Source organism: Oryctolagus cuniculus, chromosome 8, assembly GCF_051225735.1.
Source record: "Oryctolagus cuniculus isolate XC-2025 breed Fujian yellow rabbit chromosome 8, ASM5122573v1, whole genome shotgun sequence".
Classification (NCBI taxonomy): domain Eukaryota; kingdom Metazoa; phylum Chordata; class Mammalia; order Lagomorpha; family Leporidae; genus Oryctolagus; species Oryctolagus cuniculus.
Window position 1 is genome coordinate 109,534,557 of NC_142874.1, and position 19,136 is coordinate 109,553,692.

General features: G+C 39.2%; 1 protein-coding gene across 18 annotated transcripts in view; it reads right to left on the bottom strand.

Annotated features, from left to right (window-relative positions):
• WDFY3 (WD repeat and FYVE domain containing 3) overlaps positions 1–19,136 on the bottom strand; it is a 307,477-nt gene that overhangs the window by 106,381 nt on the left and 181,960 nt on the right. For all 18 annotated transcript variants that reach the window (XM_070047898.2, XM_089303127.1, XM_017347436.4 and 15 more), the window contains 6 exons: positions 17,195–17,307; positions 14,557–14,788; positions 10,735–10,835; positions 10,378–10,596; positions 3,518–3,699; positions 1,171–1,402 (listed from right to left, as the gene is read on the bottom strand). In XM_070047898.2, the coding sequence (XP_069903999.1) occupies positions 1,171–1,402; positions 3,518–3,699; positions 10,378–10,596; positions 10,735–10,835; positions 14,557–14,788; positions 17,195–17,307 (1,079 nt within the window). The remainder of the gene's footprint in view (positions 1–1,170; positions 1,403–3,517; positions 3,700–10,377; positions 10,597–10,734; positions 10,836–14,556; positions 14,789–17,194; positions 17,308–19,136) is intronic.

A 19,136-nucleotide genomic window follows, 5' to 3' on the forward strand; every position in this document is an offset into this window, starting at 1 on the left:
ATTTTCAATTCCTGTCTTTAATTTAATTAAAAGAGAAAAATCTAATCATAGTTTTACATTCCATGTCTCATTTTTAAAATATGCTTAGCATATAACAATTTAAAAGAGAAACAAAAGTCATAATTGTTTGTTACCTAACAAATTATAAAACCCTTTCCCCGAGGTTCAAAGGACAAAGGTTCAAAAGAAAATTAGTGGAATTCCTGTCAGTTTTATAGAAGTAGGCCTCTCCCAAACACAAGCCCTCATAATACCCCTGTGCTATCTTCAAGACAACAGACAGAGTAGTTAAGAGCATATGTTTGGAACCAGATAACCTGAGTTTGAATCCTGCTTGAAGACTTGAAAGCTGTATGACCTATACATCTGTGCCTCAGCTTCCTCATCTGTGAAATGAGGGTGAAAATGACAGCACAGAACACACAGTATTTACGGAGAAGAATAAACATACATGAAAGGCTCAGAACGGCTATGTCCTTCGTGTGTATTATTTAGCCATGTAAGTGCTCCATAAGTGTTAGCCCTTACTAGATACCATCAAACTCAGGAATATAACTGAAAAGTCATAAGACCTTTCCCATTTACAATGTATTTGTTCTAACTTTCCCAAGAACCTTGGCAAAATCGGAATAAGGAGATGGAAGACAGCATTTGGAAGAAATACTAGAAAGGAATTAAAGCTTAATGTCAGTTCCTTTGGTTCTAGATTTCCTTGGAGGAAAGAAGACATAACAGTAAGTGGACTGTGAGAGTAAAGGGACCAAGAAAAACAATGTTAATCGTTCTGACCTAGAGAATATATGTGTATTTATTGGATTCACTCATGCTTGCTCACCAAGAGTAGCTACGTTTTCAACTGCTTCATGTAATAGGAGAAATGATGGAACAAGAACAGGGTTGAGTTGACTCTTAGAGGATATATACCTACATCTTGGAGGCAATGAGAGACAGTGGATAGTGTTCAGGCATTAAAGACTGAGAATCAAAGCAGAACAGTATGATCAGTGGAGGAGAACATTTTAAACAGGAGTGGCCAACACTGCCACGAGGATCAGAGGAGAAAGCCCTTTTCCCAGGTAAATATGTGTATAATCTTATATACACACACATGCATCTCTGCTGTAGGAGTTAAGATTCATACAACTTCAAGACTAAGAATAAGTTACTTACATGGCATACAGACAGCTTGAAAGCTTCCAACATAATTTGGTCCAAGTTCATAAATGGTAGTAACATTTGAAGGAGGTAAAACTTCTTCTAGAAAATGTGTGGGTCCCAGGCGCCAAACTAATGAGGCAATCTGGCGTTGGGCAGGTGGAGTACCAATGTATGCATAGACTGTGCTCACCACTGGAGGGTTTGCAGAGCCTGAGCCCCCAGGAGTACTGTGAACGTAATGAAGCTACAAAGAAGACAAAAGCAAAAGTGTGAAATAGGAATAAGTACTTCAGTATGTGTATTTTCTCATCCACAGGTTAAACCAAATTTACAAAAGTTAAAAATAGTTGAGTTTGAGAGATTTAAGGACAGGACAAGATTCTTGGATATGTAACTGTACACCCGAGAGAGTAGCTGAAAATTTGTTTTCCAATTTGCTAAAACAGGCAAACTACCTAGTGCTAGAAATGGCAATAATCAAATATAAGGATATTATCATTACCTGGTAGGTTTCTATACCAAATTAATGATGTTTCTCTGGAATTTTAGGGTTGAAATAAAAAGAGAGGTTTCCCTTTTAGAATTCAAGAGGTCTAGAAATCAGTTATAGTAACTTCAATGTGGATTTGTTAACTAAAATTATTGATGAAAAAAATTTTAATAGCAGTAAAATACTATGAAAATATTAGAAAAATGAGTCATCTGTATTTAATTTATGTGCACACATATTAACTTCCATGCAAATACTAACCATTCTTGCCTGATACTTTCAGATTTGAAATTATACTACTGTTTATTGACAAGATGACTAAATTACCATTCAATTAATTTATAATGAATATAAACTTAGGCAAAGTGAAAGAGATATATAATTAAATTTCTGCTTCTTGTAAAGGCATCTGTCATTACTTTACGGAATGAGGGACATTTCCATTGATTGCTTTGTCATATTATCATCTCAGCTTCAGATCACATCTGTTATTCTATATGTTAAATAGCAGTCCTGGTGATGCTAATAGCATGACTGTAGAGAACAATACATGAACAGAATTTGATTTCATAGGACTGCAAAAATGCAAACGGACAATGAACATAAACATGTAAATATATCAGCAATGAATCTCTTTCCTCTCAGCTCTGAAATCTGAGGACACTTTTATTTTCAATGACACTAAAAATAACAAAGGAACAACCTACTAGGGAATCTACAAATGCATTTCAAATGTCATCATGTATACACAGAAGAAATGAATGTCCCCATGAGGTGCATTTTAGGGCTTATTATATTGAAACACAATGTCATGATAAAACATCGTTCTCATTAAGGAAGGAAATGTACTCAAAGAAGTTACTGGTTTCAGTGCTTTTTAAACTTAATTCACCAATAGGACAAAATTTGGCCTTTGTTAATTCTTTTCAGCAATAGCACTCTAAAATGGCTTTTAACTCTTTTTAGAAGTTAAAGAATTTTAACAGCTTGCTAGTTGAGTTCAACAGAAAGTAAGTTGTAGCATCCACCCTGACTCAGAAAGCAAAACTGCCTAATTCTTTATGGGTTACTTGATCTCTCTTCTGATAGTCACCTAGACTAATGCTTATATATTCATTTGTTCAACATCCAGTAAATTGAACACTTACTATCATCATCAAGGACGAATCTGATAGGTCTGAAAATAAACAAACAATCAAAAGAAAAAAAGAAACAATTCCAGCTCTAAAGGTTTAGTGTCCCCTGAACTAAAGCACATTATTAACTATGAAGTGACAAAATAGTGTACTCACAGTTTATTTAGGCAACCTTCAACTTGTTTCTCTATTATGAAAAAGCACTTAGAAATTGAACTAAGAACTGAAATATCCAGTAATTTCTTTTGTACTCTGTAGCCTGTTATCTCAGTTTTTCTCTAATCAAGTTACATGAACTAGTCATTCACATTGTTCAAACGAGAACTGAAGGTCAACTTAAAATTAACAAATTTGTTTCCCTGCCATTCAGTCCTTATATGTGCATGATGAGGATGAGCTTTATTCTGAGAATCATGGCATTGAATGGGTTCTTGGAAGTACAGATAATTTTCCAGCTGCATATGAGATACCCACTGCTAGGATATAAGCAATAACACACCCCGCTTATCATCCTTTTACCACCAATACTGAGGAAAGCTTCAATTCCATTTTGGGATAACTTCGGCTAATTCACATTCAATTAAAATTTGCCTTTCTGAAAAGTTTCTACTTGAGTATCCTGGCTTTGTCTACTGAAGACTCCAGCAAACATACACACCCACACCCCACACTTGGACACACACCCTAAACTATCTTGAAAAGTGAGCAGGTTCCCAAGTACACGCAGGCCTACCTTCACGGTGCTAACGAGCTGTCCATCAATATAGAGGGTGGCAGTGCTATTTTTCAGCATGCCTTTGCTCATCACCAGAACCAGATGATGCCACTGTCCCTCAACAATAAGCTCTCCACATCGAAAGCGAGCACAGCATGGGAGAATCTCATAAAAAGAAGATTCTTCACTAAAATCATCAACTGAAATAAAGGGAGAAAATGTAAAAAAAATTTGCCAGTATTATACCTAGTCTGACAGTTATTCACATCTAGATCAGCCTGTTTGACTACATGTTAAAATAAATAAGATGAAGAAGAAAGTAAAGATAACCTATCTTCATCTAATAATAACCTCATTTGCGGTAAGAAGAAAACCCTAGCATATGTTATTGCTATCTTCTACATAAGATATATATATTTATAATCAAGTGAAGTTGTGATATCCAATTAAGTAAAAAATTGACAACAGAATAAGCTACAGTAAATTAAAAAAGACAAATGGACACCAAAGCCAAAAATAAACAAGTGGGCCTACAAACAGAAAAGCTTCTGCACAGTAAAGGGAATAATCAACAGACACTATGGATTGAGAGAAAATATTTGCAAAACACAGATCTGATAAGAGGTCAATCTACAAAATACATAAGGAAGTTGAACAACTCAACAGTAAATAATAATCTGATTGAAAAATGTACTAAGTACTTGAGTAGTCATTTCTCCATATAAAACACATATGCCAAACACTGACAGATATATGAAAAGATGGTCAACGTTACTAAGGAAATACAAACCAAAACCATAATGAGATGTCACCTCACACTTATCAGGATGGCTATTATCAAAAAACAAAAAAACAAGCATTGGTAAGGATGTAGAAAAATTGGAACCTTCATACACTGATGGTGATAAGGCTAAATGGCAGTAAATTGAAAACAGAACTACCATATGAGCCAGAAATGCCACTTCTAGGGGCTGGTGCTGTGGCACAGAGGATAAAGCCATTGCCTGCAGTGCTGGCATCCCATATGGGCACAAGTTCGAGTTCTGACTATTCCACTTCCAATCCAGCTCTCTTCTATGGCCTGGGAAAGCAGTAGAAGATGGCCCAAGTTCTTGAGCCCCTACATCCATGTGGGAGACCTGGAAGAAGCTGCTGGCTCTTGGCTTCAGATTGATGCAGCTCTAGCCATTGTGGCCATTATAGGGGTGAACCAGTGGATGGAAGACCTTTCTCTCTCTCTCTCTCTCTCTCTGCCTCTCTGTAACTTTGCCTTTCAAATAAATAAGTAAATCTTTTTAAAAAAGAAAAAAAAGGAATACCACTTCTGGATACTTAGTCAAAAGGATCAAAATCAGGATCTTGAAGAGATATTTGCCCTTTTATCAATAGATGGATGGATAAAAAAATGTAGCATACATATACAATAGAACACTATTCAGCCTTAAAAAGTAAGGAAATTATGACAACTTGGATCAACCTGGAGTACATTATGCTAAGTGAAACAAGTCAGACATAGAATAATAAATACTGCATGATTCTACTTAAGTGAGTTATCCAAAAATAGCCAAATTCATAGAAACAAAGAATAGAATGGTGGCTGCCAAGGGTTTGAGTAAATGGGGAGTAATTAATTAACCACCACACATTTTGGTCAAGCAAGATGAATAAACTCTAGGGATCTGTTTATGACATTGTGCCTAAAGTGAATAACAATGTATTGTAACTTTCTGACATTTATTTGATGATAGCATTGGTTAGAAAAACAGCTGAAAAAAAAAAAAACCCTAAAGTTTATTCTTGCTATATGCTAGATTCAGTGACATGAAGGAGAAATTATCTGTTACTAGTTTGTGGTTGTATTCCCCAGAACCTTTGGTGACAACAGCTGGTAGTTAGGAAATGATTCATGGTATGGGATAGTTATTTGTTGCTCCAAGTTCCTGGTTCACAGGCAACTGTGTACCATATACATGAAAATACTCTGATTTGTTAACATCCGTAATCATTTTTTAACTCCAATTTGGCTTCTATCTGCTACTCAGTGTGTTGCCAGACTATGCTAAGAAATAATAAGCTCATATTAATTTAATTTCAATGCTAAGCTATTTAAAATAATTTATCTTGTCCAAGTATTCAAAAAGGGGAAGAATAGCAGGAGAAAGCCAGACGTTAAAAGCTCACTTGAGGAGTCAGTGTTGTGACAGTGGGTGGAGGCTCCTCCTGGGATACAGGCATCCCATATGGGAGCCACTTTGTGTCCTGGCTGCTCCACTTTGATCCAGCTCACTGCTAACGGCCTGGAAGCAGCACAAGATGGCCCAAGTGTTTGCCACCCATGTGGGTGACCTGGAAGAAGCTCCTGGCTTTGGCCTGGCCCAGCCCAGGCTGTTGTAACCATCTGGAGAGTGAATCAGCAGATACAAGATCTCTCTTTCTGTCTCCCTCTCTCTCTAACTACTTCAAATAAGTAAATAAATCTAAAAACAAAAAAACAACAACAACAAAAAACCAAAACTCATTTGAAAGAAAAAAATTCCAGCAGTGGGCATTTGGCATAAAGGTTAAGACACCTATGTCCCTACCATGATACCTGGGTTCCATACCTGGTTCTGGCTTCCTCTAACGCAGACCCCAGGAGGAAGCAGTGATGGCTCAAGTGAGTGAGTTTCCACCCTCCATGAGGGAGACCTGGACTGAACTGAATTTCTGTCTCCTAGCTTCAGTCCCAGCAGGGGTGACTGTGGGAATGTGGGGAGTGAACCAGTAGATTAACGCTTTCTCTACAAATAGATGTGTTTGTCTGACTCTTGAATAAATAAATACAAATTTTAAAAATAAAAGTAAAAAATAATTTTAAAAATCAAAGAGCTAATCTGTAAACATGTAACTCATAGCAAATCCACTATTTTTAATACAAGTACATAGATAAAAATATACTAAAAGTAAATTTTATATTTATGTGAGGAAGGAACTACAATATTAATTTCTATTTTATAATCTTAGATTATCTATACATACTGAAAATGGCAAGATTATATTTAGAATTGTGAGGGTAAAGACATTTGTTCATCTTTAAAGTAAGCTATTCAGCTGTGAGTAGAAAATTACTAACAACTAGTTAGCATAAAGTTGTAAGTGGCTAGCTAGCTTACAAACTTACAAACCACAAAGTACAAGGACTTGGAGAGTCCTGTGCTGAGTAAACAGAATGTTAGGGATAGTTAACTTAGCAAAATGAAAACAGATGGAGATAATAGAACTGAGGTGACATCCAGGAAGATTGTAACCCTGTAGCACTCAGCCTGTGAGGAGCCAAGGGAGGGACAGCATGCTAGGAAATAAATTGTTTGCTGTAACAGCACCAGGTGTGCCTGCCTACCAGATACTTGATCTTGTAAGATCATTAATAAAGTCTTGTTTTTGTTGCATCTCCCAACTCCAAGTCTATCCTTTGAGTGGAGAGGTGAGGATATGTCTCACAGAACGACAATTAAAAATGGACATCTGTTGATGAGTTAATACTACTAAACTGGCAAAATCTATTCCATAAGATAAATTAATATAGGAAAGAACTGAATAAATCATGCTGGACATACAAGTCTTAAAAAGGTCTAGAATTATAACCAAGGAATGGAAAAGGAAAATACAAACATCTAGGGGAGTCCTGAAACTTTCCCCTCTTTGGTCCCTTGTTAGTACATTATAAATCTTCTTGAGGACTGTGGAAAATATTACTCATAAAACTTTCATGAGAGTTTTGCTTTCCTGCTTAGGTTTGAACTGAAATATTTTATTTTTTTAAAGATTTATTTATTTATTTGAAGGTCAGAGATACAGAGAGAGAGAAGGAGACGCAGAGGTCTTCCATCTTCTGGTTCACTCCCCAACTGGCCGCAACCGCCGGAGCTGGGCCAATCCAAAGCCAAGAGCCAGGAGCTTCTTCCAGGTCTCTCACGTCTCCCACATGGGTGCAGGGGCCCAAGGACTTGGGCCATCTTCTCCTCGAACCAGCGCCCATATGGGATGCTGGCACTGCAGGTGGTGGCTTCATCCGCTACTACACCACAGCACCGGTCCCTGAGATATTTTAAGTATTGAGTGACTTTCAGAATATCTTAATCAGGCAAGTGGTTTTTGACAACTCGTAGTTTCCTAGGCACCTTAACAGGTTAATACTGTTGGCTGGATGGATCCTGGAAGGACTAATTGTATTTTTTTTTTTTTTTTTTTTGGACAGGCAGAGTTAGACAGTGAGAGAGAGAGAGACAGAGAGAAAGGTCTTCCTTTTTTTTTTTTTTCTGTTGGTTCACCCCCCCAAATGGCCGCTACGGCCGGCGGGCTGCGCTGATCCGAAGCCAGGAGCCAGGTGCTTCTTCCTGGTCTCCCATGTGGGTGTAGGGCCCAGGCACTTGGGCCATCCTCCACTGCCTGCCTGGGCCACAGCAGAGAGCTGGACTGGAAGAGGAGCAACCGGGACAGAACCGGCACCCCAACTGGGACTAGAACCCGGGGTGCCGGCGCCGCAGGCGGAGGATTAGCCTAGTGAGCTGCACACCAGCCAGGACTAATGTATTTTACTGTAACTCCTAATCATATGAGGGACCTTTAGCAAGTTTGTGGAAAATGTATATTATGTTCAACCACATGTGAACTACAGCAGTCTTACAAATTACATTTAGTGAAAATGACATAGAGATAGAAAATGTTTTCTTTTGGGCCAGCACTGTAGCATAGCAGGTTAAGGCCCTGCTTATGGTGCCAGCATGCCGATATGAGTGCTGGTTGAAGTCCTGGCTGTTTCACTTATAATCCAGCTCTCTGCAAATGTGCCTGGGAAAGCAGCAGAGGATGGCCAAGTTCTTGGGCCCCTGTTACCAACATGGAAGACTGAGATGGTATTCCTGGCTCCTGGCTTAGGCTTGTTTCAGTCACAATGCTGTGCCACAGGACTTAACCCATTGTGTTGCGATGCTGGCTTCAATGTTTCTTTTCATTTATACAAATATATATGCATGCCTAATACAATGATAGGCATTGTTTTATGTGGCAGAGAGGCCAGGGTTATAAACAGAATAATCTTGTTAGTGGAGGCTTATAATTCTAGTGGGGCAGACAAAGACAAAACTCAGACTTAAAATCTGTGGAGTTCAGATAAAAGATACAGAATGCTAAACAAGTGCTATCACGGTGGACATAGAACATCAGGGAAGATTCAAGAAACACTAAGGAAGCATCATACAATACGACTTGGCAGAATGAGTGTTATTTTCAAGGTCTGCTTGGGCTAACAGGTAGTGGCGGTGTCATTCACCACAACAGGAAAATGGAAGGGGATGCAGGTTTTATAAGGAAGAAATGTTAGAATCTAAGATGTTTATAAGAAGATCATTCGTATGAAGATGTCTAACATGCAGGTGGAAATAAAAATACTAATCTTGGGACAAGGGCAACTGAAATTTTTGATTTCATGGTCCCTGGGAATAGATATCAAACTTACATAAACTGGTAGCTTCTTCCCCCCTGAAAAGCAGGTTTTACTGCAAAGCCCAAAGGTACAATCCTGGAGGATACTAATTTTGATGGGAAAAGGGAAGAGAAAGCTATTGAAGGAAATGGTGACAGGGAGGTAAAAGAATTAATGAAAGAATAAGAGTAGGTACTCTAGACTACAAGATTGGAAAGTGTTTTTTTTATTTATGTATTTGAAAGGTAGAGTTACACAAACACACATACACACACACACACACAGAGAGAGAGAGAGAGAGAGAAAGAGAGAGAGAGATCTCCCACCCACTAGTTTACTCCCCAAATGGCCATAACAGCCATGGCTGGGCCAAACCAAAGCTAGGAGCTTCTGCCATGTGGGTGGCAGGGGCCTAAGTATTTGGGCCATCTTTTGCTGCTTTCCAAGGCACATTAGCAGGGAGCTGGAATGGAAGTGAAGTAGCTGGAAGTTGAACTGGTGTCCATATGGGATGCCAGTGCTGCAGGCAGCAGCCTAATCCAGCAACACCAGCCCCAAGATTGGAGAGTTTTGATTGGGAAGAAATCAAGAGAACCAAATGTCACTGAGGAGTAAATTATAACAAGATTTCTAACTATATTGATGCTGAGCTAGGTATGGGGCACCATGAGAAATATTAAGCCAAGAAATTTTAAAATCAAAATGAAAAGCTGATTTATATTCAATATTTACTGAGTACCAACCACATGTGAATACACATATAATATCCACTTACTTAGTTAAAAGGACAAACCTAGATTATTTTAGGAAGGAAGCACATTTATATATGCATGTTTCTATTCAGAGAAAAGAAAATTGTATGAATTGAGATTTATATTTTCTGTTATTTATATCATTTAAGAAGATCTTCATGAATGTCCCAAGTTTGAACTCCTATTGTATGGCAGTGTGAGGTATGGCATGTGGTAGGAAATCAGGGCTATGAAATGCTATGTCTTACAGTTGTAAAGGTAAGTGATGGCTAAAATAATTGAAATGTTATTGTGTCTAGCGCAGTGTGGCCCATATGGTAGGCAGGTGCTCAGTGAATAGTAATTAGTTAAGCAGAATTCACAGTCAATGTTAATCCTTATAAAAATATATCAAACAAGCAACCTGCTTTCCCAGTAAAAGCTGTGATTTCTTGGCAAGTAAGCATGAATACTTATTAGGCCTCTCTCTTTACTGCTCTCTGAGTCTCTTTTGAATGTGTCTTAAAATTCAGTATTTAAGATTTCAAACACATGTAACCTGTTCTATACTATAATAATTTATAATGGAAAAGAACTATCCTTTGGACCTTAAAAAAATCATTACAATGATGTTTTCATACCTATAGAATCAGAAGAAGATAACAAAATAGACAAATACTGACCGTAATTTTGGAGTAGTTCCTCTTTAGTGGAAACAATCAGAGATCGGTCTTTTGCTGATAGGACTATGGCAAGGCACACATAATGCTGCTCAGAAGAATTTGCTCGGCGCACAACAGTAAGAAGTCTGACAGGGTGGTTATTTGGAGGAGAACTAAAATGTTCAATACAAAACCAGCTGGAGTAGCTTAAGCCAGAGGGAGGAGGGAAGAATCTTTCACCTGAAGTGAAAACAGGAAAAGAACAATGGAAGAGTTTGTGTTGTCATAGTTATACTAAGAAAGAGGCCAACAAAAGTATATGAACTCTAAATAAAATATATAATTCACTAAAAATAGCAAAAAGAAAGTAGTATTTACCGGAACCAACGCCACTGACCACAGCCCCATCGGTGAGGCCTGTTGCGACAGCATTATTTGTAGGGGCATTGTGAGGGGCCAGACTGGGCAGAAACAGACAGCTGTCCAAGGAAAGACAACACACGTATTAGAGGTCAACCGTTGCAGAACACTGTGCACCCACCACAGTGAAACAGGCTGTGAGCACACAATGGGGACTAGAAATGAAAGATTACAAAATCTGTCTGGATGCTGGAAGAGCCTCTCCTTTAAATCATGTGGGAGCATCACAAGATATACTTTAAAAATCTTCTACAGTACCGTTTTCATACGGAAATTTAAAACTTAGGATATAAGTTGCATTTGGTAAGATGTACACATGTCTAACCCTAAGCAAGAGGGTAGAACAATGTCATCCAAACCAAGATATTTCTTTTGGAGGTAAGCATCAATTAAGTCACTGCTTCAGATGCCTGTATCCCATATTGGAGTGCCTGGTTTGAGTCCTGGCTTCCAGTCCGGTTTTTTATTACTGCACAGGCTGGGAGGCAGATGATGGCTCCAAGTTCTTGGGTCCCCATCACCCATCACCCATGTGGGACATATAGTTGGAGTTCAGGGCTCCTGGATTCAGTGCGCCCTAGCCCTGGCTTTTGCAGCCATTTGGGGAATCAGTTAGTGGATGAAAGATCTCTGCCTCTGCCTTTCAAATAAAATTCTTTAAAAAGTTGATTCTTTGGGGCCAGTGCTCTGGTGTAGTGAGTAAAGCCACCACCTGCAGTTCTGGCATCCCATATGTGCGTCAGTTTGAGTCCCGGCTGCTCAAATTCTGATCCAGCTCTGCTATAGCCTGGGAAAGCAGTGGAAGATGGCCTAAGTCCTTGGGCCCCTGCACCCATGTGGGAGACCTGGCAGAAGCTCCTGGCTCCTCGCTCTGGATCAGCACAGCTCTGGTCATTGTAGCCAACTGGGGAGTGAACCAGCAGATGGAAGACCTCTCTCTCTCTCTCTCTCTCTGTGTGTGTAACTCTGACTTTTGAATAAATAAATAAATCTTTAAAAAGATTTATTATTTATTAAGTATATTTATTATTTATTTATTAAGTATATTTATTATTTATTAAGTATATTGTATCAAAATGTTTACTCATAAATCAATGAGCTTATTTATTTATTTATTTTTGTTGTTGTTGCAGGCATTTCCATAACAGTTAAAATGTCAACATGCCATAAAGAGTACTTGGGTTCAAGTCCTGGCTTTGGCTCCTCATCCCACTTTCCTGTTAATGCAGACCCTGGGAAGCAGTGATGATGGCTCAGCTGGGTCCATCACCCACACAGGAAACCTGGATTGAGTTCTCAGCTCCTGGTTTTGGCCTGGCCCATCTCCAGTCATTGCAGGCATCTGGGGAGTGAATCAGCCAACAGGAGCTTGCTTTCTCTGTTTATATGTCTCACTCTCTGTCCCTCTGCCTCTCAAATAAGTACATAAATAAATTTAAAAGATAAGTTTCTTATACTCCTTTCTAGTCACTCTCTGCTATTACTACTTTCTATTTCCAAACATTTTTAAAAACTGCATTTGATAAAGCAGAGTGACAATCAAAGAGGGAGGAAGAGGAGGGTGGGGGTGGGGTTGGGAGGAGTGCAAGCACTATCTTCCATCTGCTGACTGACTCCCCAAAAGCCCACAACAGCCAGGGCTGGGCAGGGCCAATGTCAGGAGCCAGGAGCTCCATCTGCAGCTTCCATGTGGGTGGCGGGAACCCAAATAATAGGGCCGTCATCTGCTGCCTCCCTGGCGCATTTAGTAGGAAGTTAGATGGGTGGTGGAAGCAAACACTTTATCATGGGATGTGAGTGTCACCAGTGGTAGCTTAATGCACCCGCCACAGTGCTTGCACCCGAAACATGTTTTAATCTACTTTCTGATCATGACCCAGGACAGTATTTTTAAAATAAAAGTTACAGATTTAGGCCAACCAATCAGGATCCCACAAACAGCTATTATACACCAAAGTTATCTATTTCTGTATATGTCAGGGCTGCTGGGCTTTGTCAACTATCCTGAATTCCCCATGGATTCCTCACTGCTGTTTCTGCCATTACAGCTTAAATAATTTACTCATTTGAAGTGGCAGTCACTGAACATTTTTAATGCAGAAGATTTTCTACTAGAAATTTAAGGGACAGGATGATGACAAAATACAAAGAACTTTTAGTCTGCATATTATCTATATATTTATATGTCAGGGGTTGGCACACTATTTCAGGAAAGGGTCTGATCACATATATTTCACATCAGGGGCCGGCGCTGTGGTATAGCGGGTTAAAGACCTGGCCTGAAGTGCCAGCATCCCATATGGGTGTGGGTTCTAGTCCCGGCTGCTCCTCTTCTGATCCAGGTCTCTGCTATGGCCTGGGAAAGCAGTAGAAGATGGCCCAAGTTCTTGGGCCCCTGCACCTATGTGGAAGACCCAGAAGAGGCTCCTGGCTACTGGCTTCAGATTAGCGCAGCTGCGGCTGTTGTGGCCATCTGGGGAGTGAACCAGCAGATGGAAGACCTCTCTCTCTGTCTCTACTTCTCTCTGTAACTCTTTCAAATAAATAAAATAAATCTTTAAAAAAACAAACATATTGCTTCTCGGCCTTTAGGCTAAGATCAAATGTAAAAAAACAAACAACAACAAAAAACACAAATATTTCACATTTTGTGAACCAAGTGGTTTCTTTTTTTTTTTTTTTTAAGATTTATTTATTTTATTTATTTGAAAGGCAGAGTTACACAGAGAGAAGAAGAGACAGAGAATTTTCCACCTGCTGGTTCACTCCCCAGATGGTGGCGATGATTGGGGTTGGGCCAGGCCTAAGCCAGGAGCCAAGCAGCTTCTTTCAGGTTTCCCACCTTGGTGCAGCGGCCCAAGCACTTGGGCCATCTTCCACTGCTTTTTCAGGTGCATTAGCAAAAAGCTTGGGCAGAAGTGGAGCATGGGCCAGTGTTGTGGCGTAGCGGGTAAAGCTGCCACCTGCAGTGCCAGCATCCCATATGGGCTCAAGTTCGTGTCCCAGCTGCTCCACCTCCAATCCAACTCTCTGCTATGGCCTGGGAAAGCAGTAGAAGATGGCCCAAGTCCTTGGGCCACTGCACTCGCGTGGGAGACCTGGAAGAATCTCCTGGCTCCTGGCTTCAGAACAATGCAGTCTGGCTGTTGTGGCCATTTGGGGAGTGAACCAGTGGATGGAAGCCTCCCCCACCCCCCCGTGTAACTCTGACCTTCAAATAAATAAATCTTTAAAAAAATAAATAAATAAACTTGAAGGCCTTAAAAAAATAGAAATGGAGCAGCCAGGTCTCGAACTGGCACCCATATGAGATGCTGGCATCACAGGCAGCGGCTTTACCTACTATGCCACAACACCAGCCCCAAACCAGGCACTTTCTATCATGGCTACTCAACCCTGCCATGCTAGCATGAAAGCAGCCATAGAAAATACATACGAGAATACAAATGAGTGAGGCTATTCTGACAAAATTCCAGTTACCAAAAAAATTACATATGTACAGCAATTTTACTAACAAAAACAGACTTGGTTCATGGGTCTTAGATTGCTGACTCCATATCTAATCACTTTATTTAGTATAATAAATAATTAAAAATAATTAAGTATGGAAATCTTAAATAGCATGCTTAAAAAACCTCAATAATTTGAAAACTCATAGCATAGTATATAGTATAATAAATTTTAAACCAAGTGTATTTAAAACCAAAGATCGGTTTGGAAAGGCAAACATAAAGCATGAAAATAATAGAATAAGACTTGGCTACCTTGAAAATTTCTTACCCAAAACCTTCAAGGGAAGTGTCAAATTCAACAAAGGCTGGAGTAACTGATGAGCCATGAAGTCTGATGTCATGAGGGGTTGTCATGGAGACCAGACACTTCACCCTGGTCAAGGGTACCGTACTTCCTTCTGCAGATTTGACCAAGCTCTTGCTGATCCGGTAATGGTTATCTTCATGTAAGCTAAAGACATTATCAGAACCCAGGCCTTCTAGAGATGTGACCATACTACCTGTAAGTCAAAGAAAGTCTATTGGGAAAAATATTGTGTAGAAATTTAAAATAACACTATAAAGCTGATTTATCCTAAAATGTCATTTGTTTTGTAAACAATAACATACTGAGGCTATTATCCAGTTTTAATATATTTTGTGGGTTTTTTTTTAAAAGATTTATTTATTTATTTGAAAGAGTTACAGAGAAAGTGGGAGATGGAGAGGGAGAGGAGGAGAGAGAGACAGAGACAGACAGACAGACACAGACACACACACACACACACACACACAGAGAATCTTCTTTCTGCTGGTCCATTCCCCACCCTCAATGGCCGCAAAAGCCAGTGCTGAACAGACTGATGCCAGCAGCCAGAGCTTAATTCGGGTCTCCAACATCAGTGGCAAGGGCCCAAACTTGGGCCATCTTCCAATGCTTTTCCCAGGCCATTAGCAGGGAGCTGGATCAGAAGTGTTGGTCCTTTATGTTCACTTTTAAACTCATATAGCATGTGTTTCCTTTTTCCTTAATGCTTAAGTAACATGCATATTACACAGAAATGTTGGAAACTAGAGTATAAAAAAGGAATAAAAATCATCCATTGCTACCATCTAAGCAAGCCTCTGTTACAATGTAACTTGACTATACCATAAATCTCAGTTAATGGTTTATAAACCAACTTATACTTTTATTAAAAAAAAACTAATTTTTACTCTTTTGCTTTTAAAAGAAAGTCAAGGGGCCAGCACTGTGGCATAGCAGGCTAAGCCCCCACCTGACGCACTGGCATCCCATAGGGATGCCAGTTCATGTCCCAGCTGCTCCTCTTCTGATTCAGCTCTCTGCTATGGTTTGGGAAGGCAGCAGAAGATGGCCCAAATGCTTAGGCCCCTGCACCCACATGGGAGACCCTGAGAAGTTCCTAGCTCCTGGTTTCAGATTAACTCAGCTCTGGCCTTTGCGGCCATTTGGAGAGTGAACCAACAGATGGAAGACCTCTCTCTCTTGTCTCTTCCTCTGTCTGTCTGTAACTCTCTCTCTCTCAAATAAATAAATAAAATCTTAAAAAAAAAAACAAGTCAAATATTCTAGAATAATTGAAACAGAAACAGATTTTTCTTATGAAAAATATCAGAAATAAATAGCAGACATTTGCTTTCCTTATTTTCTCCCCATTTTTAGTTCTTTCCTTACAATTAGCAGAATTAAATATGTGATCATATGAAGTACTTGTGTTTAAGGATTCCTATATGTATATAAATGGTAACAATCTCATAAATGACAAATTTTAAACAAATTTCCAAGAACATATTACAAATGTAATGCAGAAAATATTTCCTCTCAAGATGAACCACATGACTGCATGTAACTGTTTTCCTCTTAAATGTGATGGAGAGTCATGTAACCATAAACATATTTCAATACTCTCTTTGGGAAAGGAGTTACTTTTTGTCTCCATTATTAGCAAAGGATATCATAACTCCGTTCTAAAGAACTACGTAAAGAGGAGGGCAACTGGCCTAGTGATTAAGCTCCCACTCAGGACACCTTCATCCCGTATCTGACAAGCCTCAGTTTTCTGATCATGTACAGCCTGGGAAATGGTAGGTGGGTTCCTGTCACCAACATGACAGACGCTAACATAAAGATCTGGCTTCTAGTTGCAGGCTGGCCCAGCCCTGGCCACTGTGGTATCTGGAAGTGAATCAGTAGACAGGAGCTCTCTCTGTCTTTTCAAGTAAAATAAATAAATGGATGAATTTTAAAAAGAATATCTTGTTAAAAAGATATAATATCAATAGCTGGGGCTGAGGCTGTGGCGCAGTGGGTTAACGCCCTGGCCTGAAGTGCTGGCATCCCATATGGGCACAGGTTCTAGTCCTGGCTGCTCCTTTTCCAATTCAGCTCTCTGCCATGGCCTGCGAAAGCAGTGGAAGATGGCCCAAGTCTTGGGCCCCTGTACCCATGTGGGAGACCCAGAGGAAGCTCCTGGATCCTGGCTTCAGATTGGCGCAGCTCCAGCCATTGTGGCCAACTGGGGAGTGAACCAGTGGATGAAAGACCTCTCTCTCGCTCTCTCTGTCTGCCTCTCCTCTCTCTGTGTAATTCTGACTTTCGAATAAATAAATAAATCTTTAAAAAAATAATAGCCAAAAAATGATACATCAAGGAACAGTGTATCAATTCCTGGAACCCTTTTTATTTTATTTTATTTTTTATAAAAAGCTTTTATTTACGTCAACGATTTCCCCTCCATCCCAACTGTCCCAGGTTCCTCAGTCAATCTGATCTTGTGCTTCAAGGTAATAAACAATGAACCTTTCTTTCTCTTTTCTTCCACAAACTTCTTGAAATAATATTTATTTTCCACAGGATTTTCATTTACAAAACAAACCAAAAAAGTGAGCTTCAAAAGTCCACTTACTTCTCATCTCTGGTTCATAACTCAGGGAACTTGGCTTGTGAACCCTGTACTGTTTTAGAAGTTTTTTGTCCCAGGCACCACAATTTAAAGGACTTGCCAAACGTAAAAATTCCCTAGGAAAAGACAAAGCAAATTTATTCCCTGATTAAGAATATTATATAACACCAATCACACAACAAATGGGATTTAATGAATTATAAGAGCCTGATTAAAATACAAAAGAAAGTTATTATAAGAGACAATATACAATGCTAATTCTATAATCATTACATACCTATGTATCTACTGCACAGTTTTCAAAATTCATTTTTCAGAAGTTAATAAAAACAATGAAGAAGTACGCTAAGTCCAACATGTCTAAGATTAAATCCATCATGTTATACTCAAAGCTACAGCTTAGTTCTGCATCTCACTGGAATGTGCTTTAATTCTTCTTTTGACTTTCCACTTTCAGGAAAATCTCCAAATCCTGCTGATTTTACTCCCTAGAAACATCTTGAATCTGCCGTCTTCCTTCATTTCTGCTGCTACTACCCAGACCATACTATTTTCCTTTTCTTGAAACGTGGATTCTAGATCTGGATCTTATGACTCCAGTCTTGTTCCACTCAATCCATTCTCCACTACACTCAATATCTCCCCAAATAAAAATCTACTCACTGTCACTGGGACTATGGCTGTCCTGTTGTGACAGCTGGAAACTCCCCCAAAGAACTGCTTGAAGTACCACTTGGCAGGTAATTGAGGATGACTTCTACTTTACTATCCAGCTTCACTGCCCCAATTTTCCCCCCAGTCACAAATTCTACTGGAGGCATACTTCTTCTGACTCCCTACAAATGTTCTGCTCCTTCCCTACCCTAGACCACCATATTTGTGTGTCTCATTGGTGAAGAACATTCTTTCCCCCACTTCTCACCTGGTTAACTCCCTTCTATACTTTCTTTATTAACTGTTATTTCCTCCACAAAACCTCCTCTGAGTTTTTCTCCTGAGACAACCAGGATAAACTGTCCCTATACAAACGGCCCAACATTGCTGTTATAGAACTCAATACACAGTATTTTGATGTTCTGCTTATCTGACAGTTTTCTTTACCAGATTACACTTTTGTAAGAGCAGGAAGGTTCCTTTTTTTGGTTCATTAATATTTCCCTAGTAATAGGACATGGCAGGGGTTCCAAAAATAACTAAAGTCTTCTAGATCAGGAAGTAACTGTCTTGGATAAGAAATATCCCATAGCTGTATAACAGGTGCAGGGGTGGTAACTTCCAATGTCCCATAGCACAGTAGAACAATATGGTTGACAATAACTAATTGAGTATTTCAAAACAGCTGACAGAGAGTATTTTGAATGTTCCCAACACAAAGAAAAGATAAATGTCTGAGATGGTAGAAATACCAGTTACCCTCACCCAGTACATTGCATAACGGTATTGGGATGTCACACTATATCCCATAAATGTATATAACGTGTCAATTTAAAAAGTACGTTAAAAAAGTAACAAGAATAATTTATGGAATCTTTATAAAATTAGCAGCTTCTATTCTTTTTGAAAACACTGAAAAGTGTACAGAATATTGTGAAAGGCTAGAACATGAAATTGGTGGTGTATTTGTGCTACAGTGTGAACCACAAAGATATAATGAATTGTCCAGGAGTTACTTGTAATAGGATTCAGAATATCCTGTCATTTATGACATCACATTAAAAAAAAAAAAAGACTATTTCTCCGAATTTCCAAGAGTCAGGTACCCTTAGCCAGTTATTCAAGTAAAATGTTATATACAATCAGTTTATAATTCATGGCTTATAAGTAGCAAAGTACTTGTATCATTGCTTGATTTTTTTTCTTAAGAATTCACTCAATGTAAAAACTGAACATATCCAAATAGTTGACTTTCGCTACTTACTCTACTTCATTATGTGAAAAAGTTATC